The 27,632-nt window shown below is 43.0% G+C and overlaps 1 protein-coding gene across 2 annotated transcripts in view; it reads right to left on the bottom strand.

Moving 5' to 3' along the window:
• The window catches only part of LOC117559064, a 144,277-nt gene that overhangs the window by 111,707 nt on the left and 4,938 nt on the right, over positions 1-27,632 (bottom strand). For both annotated transcript variants that reach the window (XM_034235710.1, XM_034235709.1), the window contains exon 3: positions 20,918-20,965. In XM_034235710.1, coding sequence (XP_034091601.1) covers positions 20,918-20,965 — 48 coding nt within the window. The remainder of the gene's footprint in view (positions 1-20,917; positions 20,966-27,632) is intronic.

Genomic DNA, 27,632 nt, shown 5'->3' with positions numbered 1-27,632 from the left:
TTGTTTTAATGTTTGAGGTGCAATAAACGACACAGCAGCTTTTTGGCATGTTAAAACGATAGTTACGTGTGTAACTACGGTTCTATGAATACTGGATGACCGCCAGAGGCGGTGCTTTAGCACTGGATATCTTCTGTCTCGCGCATGCGCAGGTCGAATATTTATATCAACAAAGTCACGTGTGACCTCGTATGACCCCGGAAGGCATAAGTTCCGGTGCCGTCAACGAGTTCAGTCCTATGGAATCTTCTCGCAGAAACACGAAATTCCGAGTGACCAAGAACTCTGGCGGTCATCCAGTATTCATAGAACCGTAGTTACATATGTAACTATCGTTCTATTTCATCCTTACTGACCGCCAGTCAGTATGCCTGGGCAATGACGTCCACGATCCAGTGGGACAAGCGCTGTTTTGAGAGCGCACGGCCCCTTCTAGGACCACCGTAACACAAAAAGAGCTGGTCAGACTGACGCATGCCTGCGGTAGTCTGGACATAAGCTCTAAGGGCCCGCACCGGGCATAGGAGTCTTGACCTCTCTTCCCCCTCTCCTGATGGGGGGTCAAACCGTGCCAGCTGGATAGGCCGATTAAAGTGAGAGCGTGCCAGCACCTTAGGGAGGAACGCTGTGTTCGGCCATAAGGTGACACCTGAGCCATCTGAGTTCCACCTCAGACACGAGCTGTTCACGGACAAGGCCTGAAGCTCGCTTACACGCTTTGCTGAGGTGATGGCAAGAAGGAAAGCAGTCTTGGCTGAGAGCCACCTCAGATCTGCCTCTAACAAGGGTTCAAAGGGTGGCGAGCATAGGGCATCCAGCACCAAGGGCAGATCCCATGTAGGGGCCCTTGGGATGTTCGGGGGGCGAAGTCTCAGTGCTCCCCTTAAAAAGAGGGATACCAGCCTATGGCTCCCCACTGTGCTGTTGTCAACCCTTGCATGTTGGGCTGATATAGCAGCCACATACACGCTAACGGTAGCGGGACACCGGCCGTCATCCAGGAGGGACTGTAGGAACTCAAGGGTAGTAGGCACCGAGCAATGTACTGGGTCCTCATTTTGCCCTTGGCACCAGTCAGAGAACAGTTTCCACCTGTTTTCGTACTGTCTACGAGTAGATGGTGCCCTCGCATTGAGAATAGTCCTCCTGACAGGCTCTATGCAGTCGCTCAGCAGTGGGTCGGGCCCTCCAGTGGCCAGACCCACAGCTGGAGGCGGAAGGGGTCGGGGTGCCATATTTGACCCTCCAGCTGAGACAAGAGGTCCTTCCTGTTGGGGAGACGCGAAGGTGTCCCGCAACAGAGTCTGTGCAGCAGGGAGAACCAAGTCCTGGCTGGCCAGAAGGGGGCCACCAGAAGAAGCCTGTGGCCCTGATGAAGCACTCTGAGGAGTGTTGGTAGGATCAGAGGGAGGGGTGGATAGGCATAGAGAAGACACCCTGGCCATGAATGAGCCAGGGCGTCCTGACCCAAAGGGCTGGTTTTCTCCCTCAAGGAGAACCACAGGAGGCAGTGGGTCGACATTTTCGAGGCAAAGAGATCTACCTCTGCCCTGCCGAAGAGACCCCAGATGTTGGCTACCACCTCTGAATGAAGCCGCCACTCCCCTGGTGGAGGCTTGTGACGGGAGAGGGAGGCTTGTGACGGGAGAGGAAGTCTGCGACTTGGTTCTGCTCTCCGGGCAGATACATTGATCGTAGGCTGGCCAGGCAAGGAGCTGCCCAGGTCAGGAGAGTCTGGGACACCTCTAGCAAGCGTGCAGATTTGGTGCCCCCTTGGTGGTTTATATGATACACCGTTGTAGTGTTGTCCGAGCGGACAAGCACATGCCTCCCCCTTAGGTATGGCAGGAAGTGCCTGAGTGCTAGGTGCACAGCTCGTAGCTCTAGCACATTGATGTGTTCCGTGCCATCCAGAGCAGACCACTGCCCGCGCGCGGGCTGTCCTGTTTTGCCACACCGCACCCCATCCCGAGAGGCTGGCATCCGTCGTAACGGTCTCTCTGCGGAAAGGGATGGAGCCCATGGCCACGCCCCTCGACATATATGACCTCTCCCTCCATGGGGATAGAGTGGAAAGGCACTGTTTTTTCTGTGCCTGTGGGAAACTTGGGGTCTAAGTGGAGGCCGTTCAGCCATCTCTGCAGGGGGCGCAGTGACAACAAGCCCAAGGGAATGACAGTTGAGGCAGCTGTCAGCATGCCCAAGAGGCGGAGAAACAGGATAAATGCCAGAGACCTGCCCCTTTTGAAGAGGGGAAGAAGCTGGAGGATGTCGTCCAGGCGCTGAGCTGATGGACAGGCCCGCATAGTGACTGTGTCCAGAGCCACCCCAATGAAGGTTAGGCTCTGAGAGGGGTTCAGACAACTCTTCTCCATGTTCACCTTGAGGCCTAGCCGGGCGACATGAGAGAGAAGGAGAGCCGTGTCCTGGGTCGACTGCAACCGGGATGGTGCACAGATTAGCCACTCGTCTAAGTATGGCAGAATCTTCATACCCTGAGACTGCAGGGGTGAGAGGGCTGCCGCGACACACCTGGTGAACACCCTTGGGGAGAGGGAGAGTCCGAATGGGAGCACCCTGAACTGGAAATGACGGCCTGTGAAGGCAAAGCGAAGAAACTGCCTGTGATGAGGTACAATAGGCACATGAAAATAAGCGTTCTTTAAATCGATGGACGTGAACCATTCCCCCCTGGCAACGGTACGAAGAACGTCCGCTGTGCTCAGCATATGGAAAGGTAAGATCTTTAGGAACTTGTTGAGTCCCCTCAGATCGAACATTGGGCGAAGTCCACCGCCTTTCTTCCTTACCAGGAAGTAGGTCGAGTAGAAGCCCGGGGGCTTTGAGATGGGGTCCACAGGCTCGATTGCACCCTTGGCAAGGAGGACTGACAGCTCCTGATTTAGGGCGATTTATTTTGCCGGGTCGTTTATGGTGGTCATTTTGACCTGGCAGAAGGCTGGGGGCCGGCGTCGGAACTGAAGCTTGTACCCTTGGGTTAAGGTGGAAACCACCCAGGGGTCTGAAGCTTGAGCTACCCAGTAGTTGAGCTGCTGCTGGGAGAAATAACTGACAGCCGGCCCCAGACCCTCAGTACCTTGCCCCCCGGCCTCTGGAGGCTCTGGGGGGGTGACGGTTAGGCACCGGATACCGAGGCTGCCTTGGGGGCGAGTTAACAGGACCGTAGCGGGCCGGCCCCCTCGTGGGATACTGAGGTCCCTGGCGGGCACCGGGGTAAGCCGGTGGACGGGAGCGGCCTCGGGAGGCAGATGCAGAGCCTCTCGGCCTACCGGGGGGGGTGCATGTCTCTGCGAAGAGCTGAGAACTGTTGCCTGGTCTGACTAGCTTGGACAGTCCGTTCGAGCACCTGTACGGCAGCTGAACCGAACAGTTCCCCGGGCTCCACTGGGACAGCAAGGAGAGTCCTCATACATGCCTCTGATAAGGGTGACTGTGCCAGCCAAACCTGGCGACGAGTCTGGACGAGAGTGGACATCAGGCGCCCAAGCTCTCTTGACATCAGAGCAAATGCCTGTAATGAGGCGTCACTGAGGCTGGTAGCAGAAGCGCTAAGAGCCTCCTGCTGCAGGGAAGCCGAGAGGGCGAGCATGAGGTGAGAGAGGGAATTACCTATACGGCCCATGCGTGCCGCTGCATCGTAAGCTTTAGTGAGCAGGTCATCAGTGACCCGACATTGGGGTCGAGGGCACCTGGCCTCCGACCTCAGAGCTTTGTCAGGGGAAACTATGAGGGAAGCAATGGTAGGCTCCACAGCCGCATCTTGCATGGTTGCTAGGGCTCGGCCATCGGACGTAAGACGGGAAAGAGTCTTAGTGTCCCTCCAGCATGCATGTAACTCCCTCAGATACTCACAAGAGGGAGGAACTGCAAGGGTGGCGGGTGCCAAAGTGCGCCTGAAGAACGCACTGGCAGGCGCCGTTTCGGGCTGCTGTACATCCAGCTGCTGGCGAGCCAGTGCCATGCGGATGACGGTACTCATGGAGCCGACATCCGCCCCCTCCGAGGATGCATGAGCTGAGGTACAGGAGCCAGGCCCAGAAGCCTGGGACGGGCCCTCTCCGTCATACTCATTAAATTGAGTGGCTGAAGCTGCCATCGAGAGCACATCGTCATCTGGAATCAGTTCAGCCATGGGTGGACTGGGTGCAGCAGCATGCTCTGTACGGACACCAGAATGGAGAGCCAAGAGGAGTGACTTCATCTGGGCAAGCTCAGTAGTGAGTAGGTCCACCCTAGAGGACAGCCTATCAGGCTTAGTCCTTTTCTTGGGCGGGGCACCCGCAGCCTCTGCTGCCTGACGCCTAGGACGGGTAGGTTGGGATGTAGTCGACTGTGCAGGGGGAAGGCCACCCTCAGTCAGTAGTTCAACCCCGGCTATTCTAGCAGCTCTTACCGCAAGAGGCATGATGGTGCAATTCATGCACGAGTCCTCCGAAAGGCCCTCCCTCAGATGCTCGAGGCCAAGACAAGAGGGGCAAAGGTCATGGCCATCCTCTGGTTGCAGAGAGGCCATACAGGTGTTACAGCCGTTAAACATAGCGCCAACTGCGCACTCTGCTAACTAGGGTGCGAACAAATTAGTGGTCAGTTAGTGGTATATATGCTGTGAGAGGAGAGCGGGAATACTCTCTCCACTAGCACCGTAGCGAGTTAGCCTGAGCGAAAGCACTCTGCTAACTGGAGATGGAACGGGTATTAAACCAACTGTGTGTAGTGAAAGGGGAGCGGAAGCACTCTCTTCACTAGCGCTGTAGCAAGTTAGCCTTGAGCGAGAGCACTCCGCTAACTGGAGGATGGAACAGAAACCAACTGTGTGCAGGGAGAGGGGAGCGAAAACACTCTCTTCACTAGCACTGTAGCGAGTTAGCTTTGAGCGAGAGCACTCAGCTAACTGGAGGATGGAACAGAAAACAATGTGTGCGCCGTGAGAGGGGCGAAGACACTCTTTTCACTAGCGCCGTAACAGTTAGCTTGAACGGGAGCACTCAACTAACTGGACGATATAACAGGTAAGGAACCAAATGTATGTAGTGAGAGGAGGGCGGAGACGCTCTCTTCACTAGTGCAGTAACAGCTAGCTTGAACGGGAGCACTCAGCTAACTGGACGATAGAATCAGGTAAGGAACCAAATGTATGTAGTGAGAGGAGGGCGGAGACGCTCTCTTCACTAGTGCAGTAACAAATTAGCGAGAGCCCTCGGCTAATTTGTACACAATTATCTCATTAGTTTGAGAATATATAGCACAATCAGCAATAAACGGTAGCGATCTCACCGGCTGACGTGCAGGAGCGTCCGCTCTTTACCGATCCGGAGCTCCTAGGATCCGAGCGGTGAACACCGCGGTCCCCTCCCTTGGGAGGGCGGACAGCTAGCTCGTCGCAGCCTTTGGAGGGCGAGCGTCTTTCTAGTAGTGATATTACGTATTGCGCCGAGGCTTCGGAGCGTGTGTCGAGTAATCCCCGAAGCTTTTTGTGAAGCATGTATCGAGGCTTGTATCGTTTTGGGCCAGTGACGTCATCGATGACAAACGAAGCCTCGCTGCCTGTCGATACCACGTGACTGCTTCAGGAAGCGATTCTGATCGGTTGAACCGTTGAACCACAACGCTCATAATACCTATGGATGTATAATAAATGACCCCTCCTGTACCCGGGCCCGCTGATGACACGATGGAATTAAAAGAACTCAGAACCTCACTTATATAGAGGTCGGAACATGTCATAAGTATAAATAGATACAAGCATAAATAAATGTAGGAATAAAAACATCAATAAATACAGGAATAAATATGTTACAGTGTTTTCAGTGAGATTCAGCTTGTGTGCTGTGGCTCAGCTGGAAAGCAGTTGACTCACGACCGCAGGGTTCCTGGTTCAAGGACTCGTCGATACGTATTTTTTGTTGTTTATAAAAGCTACAGCTAAATGAGATAATGTAGTTAATAAATGTATTCTTTGATATGGTTTAGCCTTTCTCAGGCTACAACATGGTTATGTTTATGAATATTAGTAAGGAATACAAATCCCTCTTTGCAATGTTTACCAGCCTCCTTAGGCTTTTCAATCACAATCATTCAACTGGAATAAAAACAATATTGTTAACATGACAATATGAGTTTATGTTCGTTGTTTAGAGTTATTCTAAGGCTTTACTCATTGGGAACTCGGTATGAGATAGAGCACACTGTTGAGATGTCCAATCTGCCTGTTTTACACACTTTGACCAACAGGGGGTTTGTGTTCAAATGAAGCCCATGATGAAGCCTCATGAGATGAACCCTTTTGCGAACCAATTGGCTGGAAAGCTTCAAAGCTTCATAAGGCTTCATCTCGCCATCACTACTTTCTAGCCCGCAGCTCCGATCTAGACGATCACAAGGCTACAGATAGCGATGAGCTAGGATCTTAATTGTTCAGTAAGCTAGCTTGGCTTCTACTCATAAAGTAGTAACCTGCGCTGCGAGAAGATGAAAAAGGACTGAACTCGTTGACGGCACCGGAACTTATGCCTTCCGGGGTCATACGAGGTCAAACGTGACTTTGTTGATATAAATATTCGACCTGCGCATGCGCGAGACAGAAGATATCCAGTGCTAAAGCACCGCCTCTGGTGGTCAGTAAGGATGAAATATAACTATTATTTTCTGCCTCGCTCATGAGAGTAACGCTGGCGAAATTACAGCCTCGCCTACTGATTTTAATGTAACCATATATCGAGCCCGATTCTTGATTTCAAAGGTGTGCTCTAAAATGATATTTATAAATGACTATTATCATTATTATAAGCAAGACAATAAATGGCAAAGATATGTAGAAAATAAACGTATTTAAGATACGTTCATAAGAAACGTAACGTGGGAGAAAATACGTTTCTAGAAGATATGTAGAAAATAAACGTATTTAAGATACGTTCATAACAAACATGACGTGGGAGAAAATAAGTTTCTAGCTAAACGTAATTGAGAATGCAGTTTAGTTCTGTGGGAACGTAAGTTTTAGGAGACAGGGTTGTCCCTGTGGGGCCTCCCCTGTGGGGGGCCAGCAGGCCTGTGGAACGTGCACGGTAAATAATACACCAAGAGAACATTACATTACATTACTTTGGGCTGGCCTCCTAACCTCCATAACCTAATTCAATGGACCATCCAACATAAAACTACAGCTAATCAAGAGCTTTACTGAGGCATTGCAATATGACTTTATGGGGTTTTAGAAACACACCCACGTGTATGCAAGCGTCCATGCATCAGACACACACACACACACACACACACACACACACACACACACACACACACACACACACACACACACACACACACACACAGTTTGAAAATACTTTAATTACCTGATGGATGATAAAGAGTTTTCAACCGTGAATTCTAACTGAGGACATTAAACCCAATAATAATACAAAATAATAAGTGTATGTACTCTCCTTCTTTTAAGGTTGTTGTATTAATTTGCCTATTTTCTACCAGAAGGGCTTTAGTTGGTCTGTGGGTGTTCATTGTAGAACCAATGGCCTTCAAAGTATATCAAAGATTCCAATAAAAAGAGGAACAATGCCCACTGTTTTACGCGAACAGGACCACAGGATATGTGTAGCAGCAATGTCTTACCAGTGTAAATATAATAGTGCCCACTGAAGTTGTGCTTTACTCAAAAAAGTTGACCTAATGGCTTTAAAGTCAGCATCTATTCACTGACATTTAAGAATTCTCTTTTGAAATACGTTCAACAAAAGCTTTGTATCTTGAAATTGCATATAAATAACCAAGCATTGTGCTTACTATCACTGCAAATGGCTTTTTCCTGTTATAATTCACATTGCAGCAATATTAGACACACAGAGCAAATATTTTAGTAGTAATAGTAAGATGGGGGGGTATGGTGGCTGGGTGGGTCGTACAAATGCAGGATTCCCCCCCCAGGAGACAGCCTCATGTGAAACCAAAAGTCAAGGGGAGGGAGAAAACACAGGGATTTTAGCCTTTGTAGACCATTTACATGCACAAAAAAACCCAACAGGAGAGGGAAACCCCTTTAATCTTAATGAGCCTCTACCATCAGTGTGTGAATGTGTGTGTGATGCGTGAATGTTGACATATAGTGTAAAAGCCCTTTGAGTTGTCAGAAAGACTAGAAAGGCATTAAACAAATGCAAGTCCACTTGCTTCATTTAACCCAAACCATGCCATTTTTTCACAACGTAAACCATAAATCAAAGTTAATAACTAAAGTAAAAAGAAATAAAAGTTCTGAAGAAAAACAAATCACCTCGTCCTATATTCATTTCCATGTTAGGGAATCACAAGTCATCATAACATTTTTAATTTGGCTTGCATTTGGTATGCAGTTATAAAAGTGTAGCATTACTTAACTCACTAGTGTTAAAACATTTAAAAACTATACATATCATCAACCTCCAAAACAGTTTCTCAGAGGAAAGTGTCACTTATTTGAGGTCTTAGTGCAGTCCAATCAGATTTGGCTTCACTGTGTTTGCAGGTTGGAATAAATAGGCCGTTGGAAATTGACTCCATTTAATCTGAGCATTGAAATGTAGACCGTGTAATCAGTTCTCGTTCACATGTGGGCCAAGATAAGACTGGTTTTATTTGTGTGTAAATCTATCCTGAGAGGCCTCATTCTTGGCTGTGGCTATAGTAAGCCATGCCTTGCAGCCATAGCAGTGTGTGTGTGTGTGTGTGTGTGTGTGTGTGTGTGTGTGTGTGTGTGTGGACATAACTGGTCCTTCACTTGGGTCCCCCCCACCCTCTGCCTCAGGATCCTTGTGTAATTATGAGATGATCTGGGCATCGCACACAAAGCATGGTCACACTGCCTCGGGAAGTGAGCACAATAATCTCTGTAACAAGGCCAGGAAGCCTTTTCAATGCTCCAAATAAGGAAATGTAACTCAAGGGGACACAATATAATACCTTAGGTGTATTGTTCTATAAGAGAGGAAGTTGAAAAAAGGTTAAACAAACTAAAATCTTCATTGTATTTCCCATAACAGCTAAGAGCCACGCCTGCGGAGGAACACTGTCCTCTTTGTTTCAGCAGAATTCACAGAGTAATAAAACATGTGTGTGTGTGTATTTTTCATCATTTGTATCCGTATATGTTTCTTTAGTTCGGCGTTGGCACGATGCATTATGAAGAAAACTTGATTGCTAGATGTCACCTGAGCCTCATTCGCTTTAATTACATCCGTTGTGTAGACATACATGCATACAAATGGCTTATTTGAGGAGTGGATGAAAAGGAGTTCATTTGAAATACTACGACAAAACCATTTGTTCCCACCAAAACAGCACTCGCTGTATGACAAATGATGCTTTAGCCTTATGAATAATTCTCAAATTCTAAGCAATCAAGTTTTAAAGATATCGTAAATCCTGTTTAAATGGCCTCATTCATTACAGCGTGGATATGGGGGGGTACTAATAAAGTGTTACGTCTGAAATTGTCAGTGACTTGGTGGAGATGTTGGGCTGATGTGTGCTGCGACTGACTGTACGGTGATGGAAATGTCGCCGTGGCCTCGTTAGCATTCTGCTGGAACCCTCGGGCGGGGGTGTCAGATTCTCTCTAAATGTACAGCTCAGTTTGGAACCTAAAGAGATTCTGTGCAGAATGGCTGTGAGGGGCCTTAAAATAAAAAATACTGATGATCACCAGCGAGGTCCACCATGAGGACGATGTGATTAATGAAAGATGTGTAAAAGATTAGATCAAAAACATGAAGGTAATGTTGAAGTTTCTTTCTTTCCATGTAGTAATTCCCATGAATATGTGATATATGTGTTGGGCACCTCAGATTATAATCAAAAGGTTGTATATTCATATGCCAACAAATCATTATAATGAGGCCCCCACCATGCTGTCTTCTAACTATAGAAAATAACAACAGTGTGTGAAAAATATATTGTTAAATAATTTTCAAAAATCATAATCAATTAGTATCATGGCACTTATAGTTTGGACAATTTGTTTAATTTTTTCAATTCATAATAAATGTAATTACTATCTCTTATCCCCCCCCCACCCCCCCACCCCCTCAGTGATAGGTTGGTCGCTCTTTACAAACTAATGCTGTCCCCCAAATACTGTAAAATCCCATTAAACAAAATAACAAATTATGTAAAAGAAAAAATAATGTATTCCATTCTTCTGTGCAAAGGAGCTCCATTGTTTTCCAAGACATTATTGAAAACACAATGTGCTACATATAGAATTAGATTATTATTATTATTAGAATTATAATTGGGAGGGATGAAACCCTCTGTAATGGTCACACATGCAGAGCACACAGCACACACAGTGAAATGTGGCCTCTGCATTTAACCCAGTACCAGGAGTCTAGTACTCGGCATTATCATTTAGTATCCAGGGTGTAAGGTGATATTTACCTCTGTTTCCGCTGGTCGGTTTGTTTGTCAGCAGGATAGGGGGAAGAAAAAAACGACAGTCCCAATTTTAATAAAATGCTGGTTGAAGGGTGCAGCATGAGCCAAGGAAGAACCCATTACATGTTGGAGGGAATCCAACTCACCAGCTGATAGAGAGACGATGTCTGGTCTTAGAGAAGTTCTGAGCTCTCCGATCGCCTTTTTAGTTTCATGTTGTAACATTGTACCTTTTACTGCTGACAGACAAATAAAGGTTTTTGGATTTATAATTGTCAGACCAATTGCTACAACCCTAAAATTATATTCAGTTTTATTATACTGGAAAACAAATAACAAAACAAAAAACACAAATAATTTAAAAGGGAAGCAGAAACTGTGAACTGTCGCCTTAAAAACAATGATAAATGAATTATCAAAACTATTGCTGGATACGTTTCTTCCATGCAGAAGTTAAGGACCGACAGAAAGAAGAAGTGGCAGATCAAGAAATCAAACCAAAATCTGGAAAAGGCTGGTCTGAAAGTAACAAATAGAGGCCAGGGTCTTCCACACCAGACAGGACCCCAGGGACAGGCTCCTGAAACGTTCGGGTACAGCAGGGTGTGATGCAGGCGGTATGGGAACAGAGTGGCTGTCATAGTGAACAGGATCATCTGGGCCCAGTATGGGCTGGAGGTCTGAAGGTCATAACGGGCAGCACCTCCAAAGGTGGCTGAGAACGACCAAGCTAACATCCTGATGGATTTCCAGATCCAGACGGAAGGAATGGTGAAGACTAACCGCCCGGACATTGTGCTGATAGCCAAACAGCAGAAGAAGAAACCGATGTGATATACTGAGCAATCCCAAGCTGGGAAATACAGAGGACTCAGAGAGGAGCCAAGAGAAGATGTGGAAGGTGGCGGCAACAGTGGAGCATGAATAAATGAAAAACAACAGTATGCGGCGATTGGGGACATATTTGATATCATTTATTTTTTCAAGAACATATTTTATTTATTTTGGACTTTTTGTTTTTTTGTGGTTTTAACTGGCCAACTATAGGGTAAAACCAAGACTGCATGCTGATATCTATTCCGGTAGATATGATGAGATGGAAATGATCCTGTACATGTGAATTTGCTGCATCTTGCCATCTGTTGGCCTATATAATAAGCTTGATATTGTGTACAAAATATAAATGCAGTACCACTATGCAAGGCCTTTCCCAGGCCTCATGTTTTCGGCAGTATTTAAATGTCCCTGCTCTCCTGTCCTGCTTTAGACGTCTCATTCCTTGAGCACTCAGCTAAGAAGGGTAGAAATGTGAATTACAACTAAGCTACTTAACCACAATGAATTAAGGCTGAACATTTGAAAATGTGATACTGAAATTACTGTCATTATGGTGCATTATGCCTGAGCATAATGACTGCTTTGGCGCTGTTTGAAGACAAAGGCAGACTCTGGGGGGAAAGTATAGTCAGAGGAAAAGTTGATTTCATGGCTCTGAACTCCAAACAGCATATAATTTCCTTCCATTTCACAACTTGTCTTTTGTCAGCCACCTAAATCGTAATGCATCTGAAAATGATTTCTCTTTCTCTGGACAAAGAGTCAGCCATACCCAAAGAGGACTACTTGTCAGACAGAAAAATAGGTATATTTTAGTCGTGTGTTTGCTTTGTACTATGGGCCTCAGTGAAGAACACATAAAAGAACATTCTGTAAAGGCTTAACAGGAACAGAGTGACATCTTTTATCACTAATTGATGGCTTGGATGGGGTTGAAGAACAGTACATATTATCTTTGGCGTCTGCAGTGTTTCTGTGGGTGCAAAGTTTGCACCAAACTTCTAGAGTGTTGACAAGGAGATGAATGGCATACTAGAGTGGGACCACACAGTAACTGGGATACGTTTTCTTCACAGCGTTATCGAACAACCAAAACAGACAGGTGGAAAATTGGGTCGACTTTGCCTCAATTGTTTTAGGGATGTTTCCAAGGTTGCAAACAGAGCAGAGACTAACTGGGGCTGTTATTAATTCTCCATCAGTTTCAGTTTGGATGCCTGAAAGCCAATTAAAGGAAACGTAATTGAATCAGCCTCAGGACCCTCCTGAACAGGAATTCAAATGAATTGTGCCTGAGGACGGATGGCAGGAGAGGGAGGGAGGGCATGGGGTTTAAATAAAAAGGGTGAAATTACCCAGAGTCCACGTCTTTGCCTGGAATAATGGCTTGAGACTGACCCTGCTATCAGGGAAATTCAATTTTGTTTGTAACCTTATCCAACCAAACCACATGCTGTATTTTTTGCTTTTGTCTGGTTGACTTTATGACTTTTCATCCAAAATAAATTGAGGAATTTGCACAAAATACAGATGCAACATAAATGTGTTGAGAACAGGGGTCAAATGCATAAAACTATTGGCCAATGAACCTGTTTTAGATTTTTTTTTAAATGCTTGCACATTTGTTCGGCAAAAAACCTAAAAAGTTCCTTTTGTATACGAAATACATCTCTCACCTTATATTTAAGCTTATCATATTCTCCATATAGCTCTAGGAAACTGTGTGTAGGCCTGGTCTGATGTACTGTAGACATGAGATGCTCACATTTTCACTGCACATTTTTCTTTTAAAAATACCAGTTTAAGGGTGAGAGATGGAATATGCATTCTTACACTGTTTTATACATCTTCCCCAGGCAGGCCCGGACTGGCCATCGGGAGGACCGGGAGGTTTCCCGATGGCCTGGCCTGTTCAGTGGCCTGCGGATTTTTTTTTAATTATAGGTATGTATTGTGAACGCAACGCTGCGCAAATGTGGGTCTGACTCTGCCTCACAGAGGGTGACAGGCTGTCTACATGATGTGGTCTGCCGACATGGCCACTTTCATACAGATCATACTAATGCCCTCGATTGGTCTCTGTGTGTCACTCAAGCTCGGGAGGGTGTGTGTGTGTGTGTGTGGCGCGAGCAAGCGAGACAGAAAGCGCGCGCACCAGTTACGTGTATTGTTGTTGTTAGCATCTGGTGCTAGCTAGCTGCGCTAACGGATATCATGAGCAAGGTGGAGGAGAGCTCTCTACTGTCAGACTGAGAGACTGATAACTACAGCTCAGGTGAGGTAAATTACTCTTGAGTGTTTAGTTAACTTAGTCTAAGTTCTCTGTGGGTCTCAAACGGTTTGGTCACCATTCATGTAAACACATATTTCCATTTGAAGGGGGAGTGATTAGTAAAATATGGATGAATAATAAAAATAAAATGTTAACTAGGTGAAAATAGACAAGATAAACTTGTTAGCTAAAACGAGTCTTTGCTGCTGCCTCAAAGAGGAGCAGGGGGAGAGGAGGGAGACAGGAGAGGCTGATTCAGGAGCACAGACACACTCACTATACATGAACCAAAAACAAATAAATAAACAAGTTTCAATGTTTTTTCATATTGGATATGGTATGTTATTGGTTATGGCCATGTTCTTATGATTTTATGATAATTTAAATGTATACAGTTCTGTTTCATATAGGTGTAGTCTCTTTATTTCCCCCTCAAAGTGCACCAGATTGATGCATTTAAATCCAACATTTAAAAAACCGGGGGAGCATGCCCCCGGACTCCCCTAGAGGATTTGAGGTCCACCTCCACTTACAATATGTTCACATGGATAGGTTCCTAAATAGATTTGCACATTATTTTAAATAGTAACCTATGTCCATATGTTTATTCTGGGGTAGTAGATTTCAAGTTTAGGGCTATCACTACGGGCAGCAACGCTGTAAATATTGACAAATTAATCCAGAAAAATGGCACAAAAGAAAACTGGTAGTGGCCTGGCTGGGTGTATAATTCCCTGTGCCCAGGACTGGCTAAGAACATGATATGAAAATATTATCAGATTTGGAACATTCCTAATAACAGCTAAAAACATTAAAACAAAATAACGTACACATATTTACTGTTTAGACTTGAGTATTTGTGTTACTAAATGAAAAAGGGATCTATCTACAGTATATATTGGGATATAGCACTTACATGCAAGTTAGCAAGATTAGCTAACCAACTTCTACTCTCAAAACAGCCGCTACTTAGCTTAACTTGCTAGCTTCCACTTTCCAAGTAAAATACAAACATAGCAGCCTGATGGGTCATCACCAGTGTTGGGGTAGTTACTCAAAGAAAGTAATGCATTACATAATACTACTTACTTTAGAAAAAAGTAATCCCTTCATTTACTTAGTTACTCACTGCTGAAAGTAATTATTTACACTAATAGTTACCTTACTTTTAGATTAATAATAATAATAAATGATATTTATTCAGTGCTTTCTCTTAAACATCAATTGATGTGCACCATAAATCAAATTTAAAATAACAATATATAGCTTAACCTCATGTATGCCCACATCAGCACAAATCCTTAATCTAATAAATACAGCCCGTACCTCTGTTTCTCTCTGTCTGAAGTTTTCCTACGTTACTGTTGTAGTAAATGTATCATTAAGTCTCATATACAAATATATACATTCTTTATTGGGTTTTTACCCACAGTTTCAGTTTGATGTAAGCTACAGCTATCACTCCCAAGCTTCTTCACACATTCAATACACAGACTGGCTTCCTTTTCTTCTTTAGCATTCAACAGACTGTGACCATTGTCAGGCGAATTATCACCACTTAACCCCTGTCTCGCCACCAATCATTTCATTGGCTGTTCCCCTTCCCATCTTTTGCTCTTTTCACTGTATAAAGTCATTGGTTGGTCAGATTCTTGTGCTACATCAGTGGAACAGGTTATCAGCTGGAAATATGATTAATTATGTTAAATGCTATAACTCTTTATTAAAAAATAACACAACTTTGGTTTAAGCTTGTATATTTGTTATTTTCTTACCAGAAGGTGATTAAGTGTCGAATTTCCACCACAGTTACTTTGTAGCGCGTAACTCCCAACACTGGTCATCACAAATAGTGAATGTTGTGAAGGGACAGACGATGGGTAACTCGTAATGGGTAATGTGAGCTTGTTTAAAAAGGTGTGTCAACATTAGCAGAGTATGACATCTTCTAGTTAGCAGCAGTAGCGCACCACGTAATACTCTGCACTTCTCCTAGCTATAACTGTCGGTCAAACACTGGCAAAACAGATTTATCCTCTTAAAGAAAAGGAACATCATGTCATAAGAAATATAGGAAATAAAATTCTAGTTCAACTTTAACACAATGATTCCTAAAATAAAAATAAAATACTGAAAAAGCAAAAGAAAGCAAGAACATTAAGAGATATCTGCCTTTGTGTCCAAGTTCGGGACCCAGCAATACACACACGCGCACGCACGCACACACACACACACACACCCACACACACACACACACACACACACACACCTCAAGGCCATGTTCCATTGTTCTGTGAGAGCCATGCAGGAATCCCTTTCATGTGTCGTCTCGTGTCCCGACAGCAGCTTAGTGACATGGAGACTCTGCAGAATGTCCTGCTTTTAGTCAAATGAAGAGTCTGACAGCTGCTGAGTTCATCAAAATCAAAGGATAATCTGCTTTCCATATATAATCAAGTGATGATTAACATAATGTGTTCTTCAAAGAGGGGGATAGGAGTGTAAATGCTAGCACCTTTAAGGAGACACTTGAGAGACAGGGGGCGGGGAAGGTTTGAGAAACGGTGCAGAATCTTGTCAGGAGATTTGAAGTTATATGAACGTGGAGTTAAAACTAAGCTCTCGGGTTAAGGCCCTGACACACCAAACTGACACCAAAGAACACGTCCCGACGGACCCGATTGTTGTGTCGCCTCACGTCTCCTCGCGTCTTGGCCAAAAAGTCGCACTGGAACACACCACAAAGACTTCAGCCGACGGCCAAGTAGCACGTACGCACTTACAACTCTGAATACTTTTAAATCCAGGTTGAAGACTTTTCTTTTTGTCGCTGCTTTTAATTGAACTATTCACATCTGCACTGTAACTTTTATCCATGTATTTTTTTTTTTATGTTTATTTTATTAGCTTTTCTTTTTAATGACTGATTTTAAATGCCCTTTTCTTAATGTCTTTCATTTTTTGTAAAGCACTTTGAATTGCCTTGTGTTGAAAAGTGCTATATAAATTTGCCTTGCCTTGCCTTGCCTTACCAGCAGGCGGCGGTAGTGTGTATTCATCATTCAAAAGAGGCAACAACCGGAAGACAGACTGCGTGATACACAGAGAGAAGAAGAACAGACTGCGTGATATAAACAAACAACAAATAGCGTGCGTTCCATTTTCACTCTCGTCCATCACAGACTGTTTTACATAACGACATATAATCGAAAACATGTTTAGTGCGGTACTGGAAAATGAAAAATAATAGCCGTCTGTGTGTGCCTTCTTCACTTCCGTTTCGCTTCTCATGCAGTGATTCGCTAAGCTGAACAGCCAATCAGAGTGATTTATTTTGCCGACAGCGGAAGGTGTCGGAACGGCCGAAAAGACACAACGGTGCGGGACACACCAATCTGAGTAGGGCGACAGGACTCTCATTGACGGCCCGACATCTATCAACGTAACTAACTGCATCATGGCTGGAGAGACTCTTTGATCTGCTATTTTGAAAAGTAAACAGTCATAGCTTCCCTGGTAAGAGATTTCCTGGTTGGCAAAAACTGCAAAAACACTGAGAGGGTCACATTTCCACATGTTGAGAGCGGGTGTTTGTAAGAAATACAACTCAGTAAATTGAAAAAAAACATGTGTTTGCATTCTAGCTAATCAAAAGTATTATATACTGTCACAAAAATGATATTTACCTATGCTATCTCTTATATCTGCACGGCTTTCCACTTGTCATACCAATACTGCAGATATTTTATTTTATTATATTTGAAGGGAGCCCGGCTCTGTGTCTGACCCGGGCTAATTATGGCGAGGAGCTGTGATGTTCTTCCTCCTTCACACTCAGACCAGAGTCTTCTCCAGCGGCTGCGTCAGAGGAGCAGGCCATCAGGCGTCTGTGTACCTCCTTCATTTCTAATGACGCCCTCCTGGACTGACCCAGCACCAGATCGCCCTTTGCTATTTACAGTAATTAGTCCAGAATGTGAGCTGTCAACATGCAACAATTGTGCTAGTAGGCCCCCCCCCCCCCCCCCCCAACACACTGTGCTCAACAACAAGCACCTAGCCTCGGCCACTGGAATGCATTAACTTTCCCCTCTCTCTTCTCCCTCGGCGACTCGTGTCAAATTCAGGTCCCTCAGAACAAAATCTTAATAATTAACTGGCAAATTTTAACATGATTGCTTGTGACACACCTACTCTGGTAATTATTGCTCTGAGGCCATGTGCTAATGAAATTAATGCATTCATTGCCCCAACAAATTAGCATAACTCATACAGATGGCCCACATTTGAGAGCACGCTGCAAAAAGGGGAAAACAACATTCAAGGAAAAGCAACATCAACGAGAAAAAAGAAGCTGGAAAATGAAACGGCGGCACATCCATTTGGAGATTTTATGATGAGCACTGCTTGCTCAAAGTCTTAATGGCTAAAGCCTCGTAATGTTAACCAAGGGTGATTGCAGTCACACATTACAGAGTGATAGCAGAGCAAATGATTATCACTATCATCATTACAGTCATTGCGGATGTACATATACATCTCTCTGTGGACAAATATTAAATGGCCATGCCACCGCAGACATTAAAATGTTATTATACTGATGCATTAACTTACTGCAGCAGAGTTCATATCAATATACAGTAGCCTCCCAACAATCACTCTCTAAATGGCAGCGCTGCATTCACCAGGCCTGCCACTAACCTTTGTTCATGACTCTCTGTGGGATTTCTCTCCTCGCCATTAATAATTGATGACGTGCCTTCCGTACAATGGACGAAGACAAGTGCAATGGTCAGTTTGAGATGCTGAAAAAGTGCAAGAAATGTCTGCTGGTAGGTAAAAGAGGGGCAGAGATGGTGGTAATGTGTTTGCCTGCAGCCAAATACTGACAGGGAAACAGGAAATAGTCAAAATGACTTCCTTTTCAACAACACTGAGGTACATTATTACAGGCAGGTGAGAGTCTGCAGGTTACCATCACAGATTTTGGTACAGTAGATATTCCAAAACCTCTATTGATCCACCATTGGGACCTCATGTTATACTGCAAATCAGTAAACCTAACCATTTAAGGTTATCTTAGATTTTGTAAAATTCCACCGTGGAAACCGTGGATGTATTAATGAGACGGGCAACATTTCCTCCACGATGTTTGCTGAGCCTGTTTATCTCTGCTACGACTGAAACATTTGATTGCTATGTGGCTGAGGAGAAAAAGGAGAAAACAATGACAGCACACTGAAACTGTTTTAGGTCATAAGTGGCATGTCATTTAGATAATAGGCTGTAGCTATATGTTTTTCAGTCAGCTGTTTTTGTATGTCTTTTAATTTCCAAATATGAAAGAACAAAAAAGGCATGCACAGTTATGTGTTTCATTTATTTCAGAGAGGGCCTGCACATGCCAGTGTATTTTTTTCTACTCATCATAATAGTTTTATTTTCTGGGTAAAGATTGCTGTAATATCTTACATTTTGCAACGGTTTTCTTTATTTTTGTTCGATAATTTCATAAATGCAACTAACTTGAGTATATATAGTATAATAATGAAAACACTTTCTAAGCTGTGCTATCAAATATATGTGTTTGCAGCTCCAGAATTTGCCATCCTGGCTCCAAAATGGTGGAATGAGCTCCCCATTGAAATCAGGACAGCATATAGCTTACACACCTTCTGGGACAGACTGAAAACTCATCTCTTTCGACTCCACTTCGAGCGATAGAATTACTAACAAATAACTGCTAACAAAGCACTTATATACTAATAAAGGACTGGCTTACCTAAAGCCAGTTGAGTAGCACTTGAAATGTTTGGCTCTATGAAACCTGATGTACTTATATGATTCTGTTTTCTTCAAGGTTGTGTCTTCCTGGTCGAATGTACTTATTGTAAGTCGCTTTGGATACAAATGTCAGCTAAATGGAATGTAATGTATTTTTTGATAGTAAAGGTTGCCAGCCTCTGAGCTAGGTTAACTAGAAGCTAGGATAAGTCCTCAAAGACTGGAAGCTTTCATGCTAATGAGCCTTGCTAACTAACTTCCCTTTTCTGAGTGGAATACACATTTAACAACACAATGTGTCTTTCCAAATATGAAATGCTGTAAACTAAGAGACAGGCATCTTGAAATGCCAACGATTGATAACCAACAAGAGGTGGGTTGATTTCCAGTTTTACCGGTAAAACTAGCTAACTAGCTTACAAGTCCGGAGTACGATCTAATATCTGTTTGGTTTTGTACAAACCGGTTGAATCAGCATAAGACAAAAACTATTTTATCCTCTTTGGAAATATATGTGCAATAGCCAGAGTATCATTGTAGTTAATAATGATATGTGCAAAATTGACAAGAATGCAAAATGTAGTTATACTTCAAATCCTGTATCCTAAAACATACTTGACACCCGGTTGGTAAAACAACTCAGCCGTATGTAATAGAGACATGTTGATTTGTATAAAACACAGCATCACACTGTGCACCCATTGGTCTTTGACCCCAAATGGAGACAGATTTTTCGATGAATAACAACAATCAGCGGAGATGGAAGTTAAATGTTTCATTTAACTTCCATCAGCGTGTGAATGTGTGTATATCTTAAAATCCCAAAAGGTTGTTGTCAGAGTAACTGTGACATGTTCCTCCGCAGAGTGGATCCCTGCCATACATACACACGAGAACAGACAGCAAAGATCACATTGTCAACCCGCCGCTGTAGAGCAAACAATGAATAAAACACTCAGTATCCAGCCTGTGCTTTGACCCACGCACACGCATGAATACATACAACACATCAACAGCACACTTCCTAATCTCACATGGTTAGTAATGCAGCCACCTTATCCAGCATGCAACCCCATCTGTGGTGACACATCAGCTCCACCATTTTATACGAATAAACTGGCAAACACAAGACACAATGTGTTGACGGGAAATTTGCATTAGAAACGTACCACAGGAAGGCGTGATTAATTTCTGCTCATGAAATGAATACATATTTGATCATTACATGGCTTGTATCCTTTGCCAAATATTGTAATGTTTCTGCTTTCTTTCTGGTGCAATAATAAGGACTATAAGATGGCTCATGAGCAACACAACTGCTGCAAAATCTGCAAAATCACCGAGCAAAACAAAGACATGATTGCTCATTAGTATTATGGATCTGTGCTGCTTGAATCTGCTTTGTGAGATGCAGGCACTAGCTAATGACTTAAACAGTGTTTGTTTAAATGCTTGCTACCAACATTTCACACAGTAAGATTAAAAGAATGAGACATCATCAGATCCCTCATTAAATGTGTATAATACCCTCCCTATTTGTATAATACCCTCCCTCTCCAAACACACACACATCAATACGCTTACCTTGGCTTTGCAGAGGATGCAGTGCAGTCTGTGTTCACTCCCACAGGCCTGCAAGGAAACAGCATTTAAAAGTCATTCAGAACAACATCCATAAAGCTGGACTTATGTAGAATGACACGAGGGACAAATGAATTATCATTGTTTAGAAAATGTGATTGTGTCTTTAACCTAAAGTTCTTAAGGATGATAAACACAATTAAAAAAGGGAAACATACTTAGTTGGAAAAAAAGGTCAGAAAATGTTTCACATTGTTGCGCTTTCACATTTTTTGTTGTGATCTTTAGGGCTTACAATCACCTTAACACCAAAAGTATTAATAATGATTATACTATGTAGTATTTAAATAGTGATTTTCCTAGTGCTCAAATAATTCTACAAGCACATTAACAAAATAAAAACACCATTTAAAAAACATTTATAAAAAAATGGAAAAGTCAAAGACATCTGGTAAGTCAGGTACGGATCCTGTTTGTATTTGTCATATATTGATATTCACATCTGATATGTTGTTTTGAAGTGCTTTGTCATTGTTTTTTTCAGATTTTATTTAAAATAAATTAATGATGATGAAGCTTGAAGTTATAATTCAACTGTGATTGATTTTTTGTAATTCAATAGGTAAGTTATTATGTGTTTTTATATCAATTCAAGCATCAATTTATGTCATTTGATCTTTAACACTAGGCCTGACCTACATCATAGAGGCCTTTTTCTATGTTATTTATGGTATTGATAATTATATGTAAAATGAATGCTGGTGTATGGTGAATAACACAGAAGGAAAATGCAAGCCCATTAGCCGCTTTCACACCAAGTACTTTGCCGTACTTAGTGCCGGCACTTAGTACCCCAGGGCATTAAGTACCAATCGCGTTCACACCGGAGTACTTTTCCCTGAGGAAAGATTACGCAAATGAGCCGCTGACATCACTTCTTCTTCTTCTGCTTTGGGTTTACTGGCAGGCCGCAACCAACTTCACGGTGTATACTGCCACCCGAAGTCCCCGACTGAAGCCTTCCGAGTAAATCGCCAGAACGCCGACACCTCCTCATCACTCCACCGCTCCCATGTTTTTTTTTGTGTTGCCATAAGTTATTCTCTCTCCGTTGGTGCGCGGGGCTAATGCTAATAATGCTAATGCCAGCAAATACAATGGCGGCTTCAAAAAACTTTTCAGAGTTTTACGGGGCGTGGTTTGCAATTCGCCCAGCCGATACCTGCTTCAGCTTGCTGAACTTAAGCTTATTTTAAATGTTGATAAAACCAAGGTAATGCTATTTTCAAAAGCTAAAAAGACACCAGAGCCTGTTTTGGATATTGTTACTATGCAAGGACAAGTACTTGAAGTGGTTACCTGTTATAAATACCTTGGTATCTGGCTTGATGATTGTCTTACTTTTAAACTTCATGTCAATAACCTGCTTAAAAAGCTGAGGGTTAGACTAGGTTTCTTTTTCAGGAACAAGTCCTGTTTCTCTTTTGAAGCCAGGAAAAGGCTCTGTGACCTTTTGACCTGTGCTGGACTATGGTGATCTGATCTATATGAATGCACCTGCCCATTGCCTGGAAAAGTTAGATGCCGCCTATCACAGTGCCCTGAGATTTGTTACTAACTGTAAAGCACTTACTCATCACTGTACCCTGTATGCCAAGGCAGGTCTGCCATCACTTACTGTACGGAGGCTCAGTCATTGGTACATGTTCATCTATAAAGCCATGTTGGGTAAACTACCTTTTTATATCTGCTCTCTGATCTCTCGACGAATTGAAAGTACATATTGCCTGAGATCTCATGATGTTGTTTTATTAAATGTGCCAAGTGCTAGGACTGTCTTAGGGAAAAAAGCTTTTAGTTGTGCAGCTCCACTAAATTGGAACAGTCTGCAAACATGTTTAAAACTGAGCACTTTGGTTCCCCTGCATCATTTTAAAACTCAGCTGGGTGACATGCTGTTTGATACTCATGGTACCTGTCTCTGTGAATAGAGTTTGTAAACTGTACCCTGTACATTATGTTGTTTGTCATCCTTATTGTTGTTCTGTTGTTTTTATGTTTCATGTGTAACTAATGTCCTGCAGGTCACCCTTGAAAAAGAGATCTTTTGATCTCAAGGGGCTTCACCTGGTTAAATAAAGGCTACAAACAAACAAACAATAGCAATTGGTACTTTTTTGGTACCACCTCCCTAGCAGGCACTAAAAATGGGGGTAAAAGTTCCCGGCACTAAGTACTCTTTTTGGTGTGAACGCGACATAAGGGGTACTAACGGAACTAAACGGGAAAAGTACGGGGAAAAGTACTCCGGTGTGAACGCGCTTATTATGCTCTTAAAAAAATAAATCATATAAAAAGTATATTTCCTTATTCTTCATCCCTTGTGTGTTTTGTCCTTGTTGTGTTTTGCACCTCCAGGCTACTGTAGGTTTAGCAATTAATGAAAAGACATACATAACGAGCTGTTTGGTAATGTGCACACTTAATGTACACTTCACATGACAGAACTGCACATGGAACAAAATAACGCTGGCAATAATCTCTGAGCTGGTGCTAAGTATGTAAAGATGCAAATAACAAGAAAAGCATTTGTACAAACAAACTGCCAAACCCACACACACACACACACACACACACACACACACACACACACACACACACACACCACACACACATGCACGGGCACTTCCTGATAGATGTTTATGGCATATCATTATAGAACACTGCTATTAGGCAATGTGATTTTATAAAGAGGACCATTGCCCCTGGCACTGTGGCCTGATTGCTGTGAGTGTTGTTCTAATGAATGTAAACCAAGTCTGTTTGAGAATTATCAACCCATGAGAGACTGAGTGGGGGGGGGGTGAACTCACTGTTCACACCATTGCAATTAGATGGAAACATGGGCATGCACACGTATAGGCAAGGGCATGCTTGCAGGTCAGCATGTTAGCTCTGCACAACATCTTATTTTTTACATATAGGATTCGCAGTGGGTGTATTTAATGGAGCTTTGAAAAAAACATTTAGCCTTCAGTATAGATTGTGTTGGATTTAAACATTTTGTGGATTAAAAAAGTTATGATATCTATATTTTCTTAATAAATGTTGACTTTTGGAGTACAATGTTGTGGAGTTATTGGACATGTTGATAAGAGTAAGAAACAATCCTGCGCAGCAAGCACTAAAACATAATAATATCATGTTAATAATAATGCTTGTTCTGTAACTGTTCAGAAATTCAGGTTTTAACTGAACTAAGGAAAAAAGTAAGCTTCAGGCATTCAAATTTAGATTTAGAATGTGTTATTAAGCTTTTAACTTTCCTGTATAGCCCTGGTTCACACTGTTGTCATCGCTTCACTCTCTACTTAATTAATGCTATCTTCAGCTAGCAAGTTCTTAGCATTTCCAAAACCCCCCTCCTCATTCCCCCCCACTCACTCCCATGTCTTTTATATCAGATGGATTGGGTTATATATTCTGAAAAGCATTTTTGGTGCAGAATTCCATTACCTTCAATAGAGAGAAACCAGATGTATAAAAATGAAAGAAATATGTATCTGTGGGGAAACTAAGTGTATACCATTACTTTCCTAAAGCCTGGTCCCAGACCTGTATTGTCTCCAGCCGCGTTGTGTTGGGCAGTGAGACACACCAGGCTGGGCTTACAGTCCTCCCATGCCCTTGTACTTTGTGCTGCGGGGTTTCACCCCTCTAGGAATGCACTCCCTATAATGAGGGTCAGGGGTCAAAGTGCTGCTGCGCCTGCAGGCCGGGATCTCCCAGGCTCACTCAGTCACTGACTCTGTCCCTATATTTAAATCCTGCCTCAGGACATGTTTTTCAAAGGGCATCTCCTAACTAGTTCCTGGTTACTAATTAGTTTTGTGCCATGCTATTTGTCTTTGGGAACCTGAAATGAGAAAGGAGAGGAGGGGAGGCACAAATGAGTCTAAAAAAATATAGCGTATGGTTGGCCTCAGTGCTGATTATTATCATTCAGATAGTCCTCTGCTGCAAACACTGAAGTATGCATCAACAGTTGTGGAAATGAATACCAGTGCTGCATTGTTGTGTTTGAATTCAGCCTTTCTGCTGTTTAGTGACAACATCTGTGTCATTCTGTTGTGGCTGAAATTAAATAAGAACGTTGAATTTGCCCTTCTTTGTTCGGCCTGCTTTTAGGAGTGCTAACGGTGCATGCTATCACTCCCAGCTGGCTAGCTTTCTCTCTCGCAAGTCAAATCATTATTGGATTACATTTTCTGGCTTCATAAAATGTGGTTAAGAGGCACTTTAGACATATGGGCATGACCTGCTTTCCAGAGATGGCTATCAGAGCAAAAGTGACAGGTCAATTGCTGATTTCTGTTCTGTAAAAGGGAAAGGGCCTCCCTACCCTGAGCACTCTAAAAGGTCGCACGCTCTCTCTCTCCCTCTCTATTTCTCTCCGTCTGCTTCTCACACACACAAAAACTAAAGTAGTCTCGCAGCATCGGCACACACTCAACACAGAGCCGAGTTCTGTGAGTGTGTGTGTGCGTGCCTGCTTCAGGAGCCTGAGCGTGTGTGTCTGTATATAATTGTATAGTGGGAAGACACACACTTAATGGAAGTGGCTCTTCACTCTGACAGCTGGGTGGTGCAGATGAAAGGTCTGCTGTAGCATGTTGTCTACCACTTGTGGAGTCTCCAAAGAGAGTGGACGGCACAACAGCAAACCACTCAACTGCAGACGCTCCATTTATCCTTAATTAATATACAATTATTGCATGTCATTATAACTCACTCACTCACTTAACTATTATGTGTACAGTGTAGTGACTTATGGATGGTTTGTTCTGATATAAAATACCTCAGATATTGTACAGTCCAAAAGTGCTTAAGAGATACAGATTGACTAGAGAGGCAAAGAGCAGATTCACTGAATGTAATCCAAAGCTCAAGAGGTTTATATTGTACTTCCCATATTCTTGTTGCATTGCGTTATAAAGATTGAATATATACTCTTCAATATAAGTGAAGCAGATTTGTTGAATATCACGACAATAGTGTGGTGCAGTGATGTATTTATGACATCTTTATTTCGGACGATCCGGACGTTAGCATCACAAGGGCTCACTTCACAAAGAGTTAACGGGATTTCTCCATTGGATTCTGGAACATCGCAGAAAATAAGATCTGTGGCAAACACACTTGTTAATAATACTTGCACATTCACCATGTAATTTATGTCGTAGAACAAAACATGTTAATCTCCTACATCATCATTATCATCGTCATCATCGTCGGCTCACTACACTAAACAAGCCTGTTTGCTATCCTGGCTCCTGTACTCAGCACTTTGGCTTAAGGTGGAAGGTTTGGCTGAAGTTGGAGCTGATGCAGAAGCACCTAACCTGGTTCGGTTTACAGCCAGCTATGTACCTGCTGGATTCTTGCAGTTGTTTACTTCATGGTTGAATGTACTTATTTCAAGTCACTTTGGATCGAAGCATAAGCTACATGAAATGTAATGGAACCACAGACCTTTTTCTGGAATCTAACCAAATACGTATACATACATGTTGATGTAGAGATGAGCGAGCCTTAAAGTGCAAAACACATTTCTGGGTTTATGACTCATTCCTGCACCACTGAAGTATCTATATGAAACAAGTGCCCTTAATACTGGATACTTCATATAAAGCAACCCAGTAGCATCTCTCAGATATTCCCTGCATGTTAAATGCCAACACAACTCCATGCCCTCAGTTCAGATACTTCCATTAGTACACTGTGTGTGCACTGTGTTCTTATTGTGTCGTCAGTGAATCTGGACTGGGTAGTGTTTTCTCAAATCAAACACAGCTGTTGTGCACTTACATCTCAAAGCCTGAGCCTAGACTACTCTGAAGACCTCATCAGGGTCATTTTCTGCAGAGCTGACCCCCCTCAGGTGCCCCACACTGACATAAGACTATATACAACTGTTTTCACAGGCTGCACAGTAATCCTCCTGACTAGTAACTCATTTTGACCTGAGTAATTGGTGGATTAGCAACTACAGCATTCATTGGAGTGGTGTTTCTACTTTCTCCATAATTTACTCTCTGTTTCGGTCTGCTTTTGTCTTTACCTCTTCCGTTTCCAAACGCTCCGTTATGTTCATCAGCTAGTTGCTAAATCTGTCATTCGGTTGTTTTTTGCTAATTATTTACAATGGGTTTGTCCATACTTTACTACTACTAAACTAAGGTTGCCAAAGTTGTAAACCAAAACAGTACATTTGTAGGGTGTAAAATCAACACAATGAGCTAAAAGAGACTACAAATCTCCATTTGGTCAAGGGGTACAGCAGGGTTGGGATAATTATCTATGGAGTCATGACTAAGAGTGATGCTTTTCATATTAAATATAGTCATTTGATCTATTCTTGATATAGGAAATGTCTTAGTGCATATCTGATGTGCAGAATAACGTGTGTTGTGATGCAGTGCTTTCACCCTGTACTTTTAATACTGTACCATAATGTGATTTTTATAAAAAAAAAAGAAAGCACACTGAACACAAAAGGCATAAATAAGAAAAATAATGAGTTTCCTACTGTTTTAACTAACGTAAAAATCCCTGACATCGTCTTTTTTATAATGTGTTCATCACAAGTTGCCATAGTAATGACGATACAAATATAATAGATATTGCTCAGCCCTTATTTGCACATGGAGGTTGGTAG

The sequence above is a fragment of the Gymnodraco acuticeps genome, unplaced genomic scaffold (assembly GCF_902827175.1).
Source record: "Gymnodraco acuticeps unplaced genomic scaffold, fGymAcu1.1, whole genome shotgun sequence".
In the NCBI taxonomy this organism is placed as follows: Eukaryota; Metazoa; Chordata; class Actinopteri; order Perciformes; family Bathydraconidae; genus Gymnodraco; species Gymnodraco acuticeps.
The sequence above is the reverse complement of the archived record's forward strand: the minus strand, read 5'-3'. Positions and strand labels throughout refer to the sequence as shown.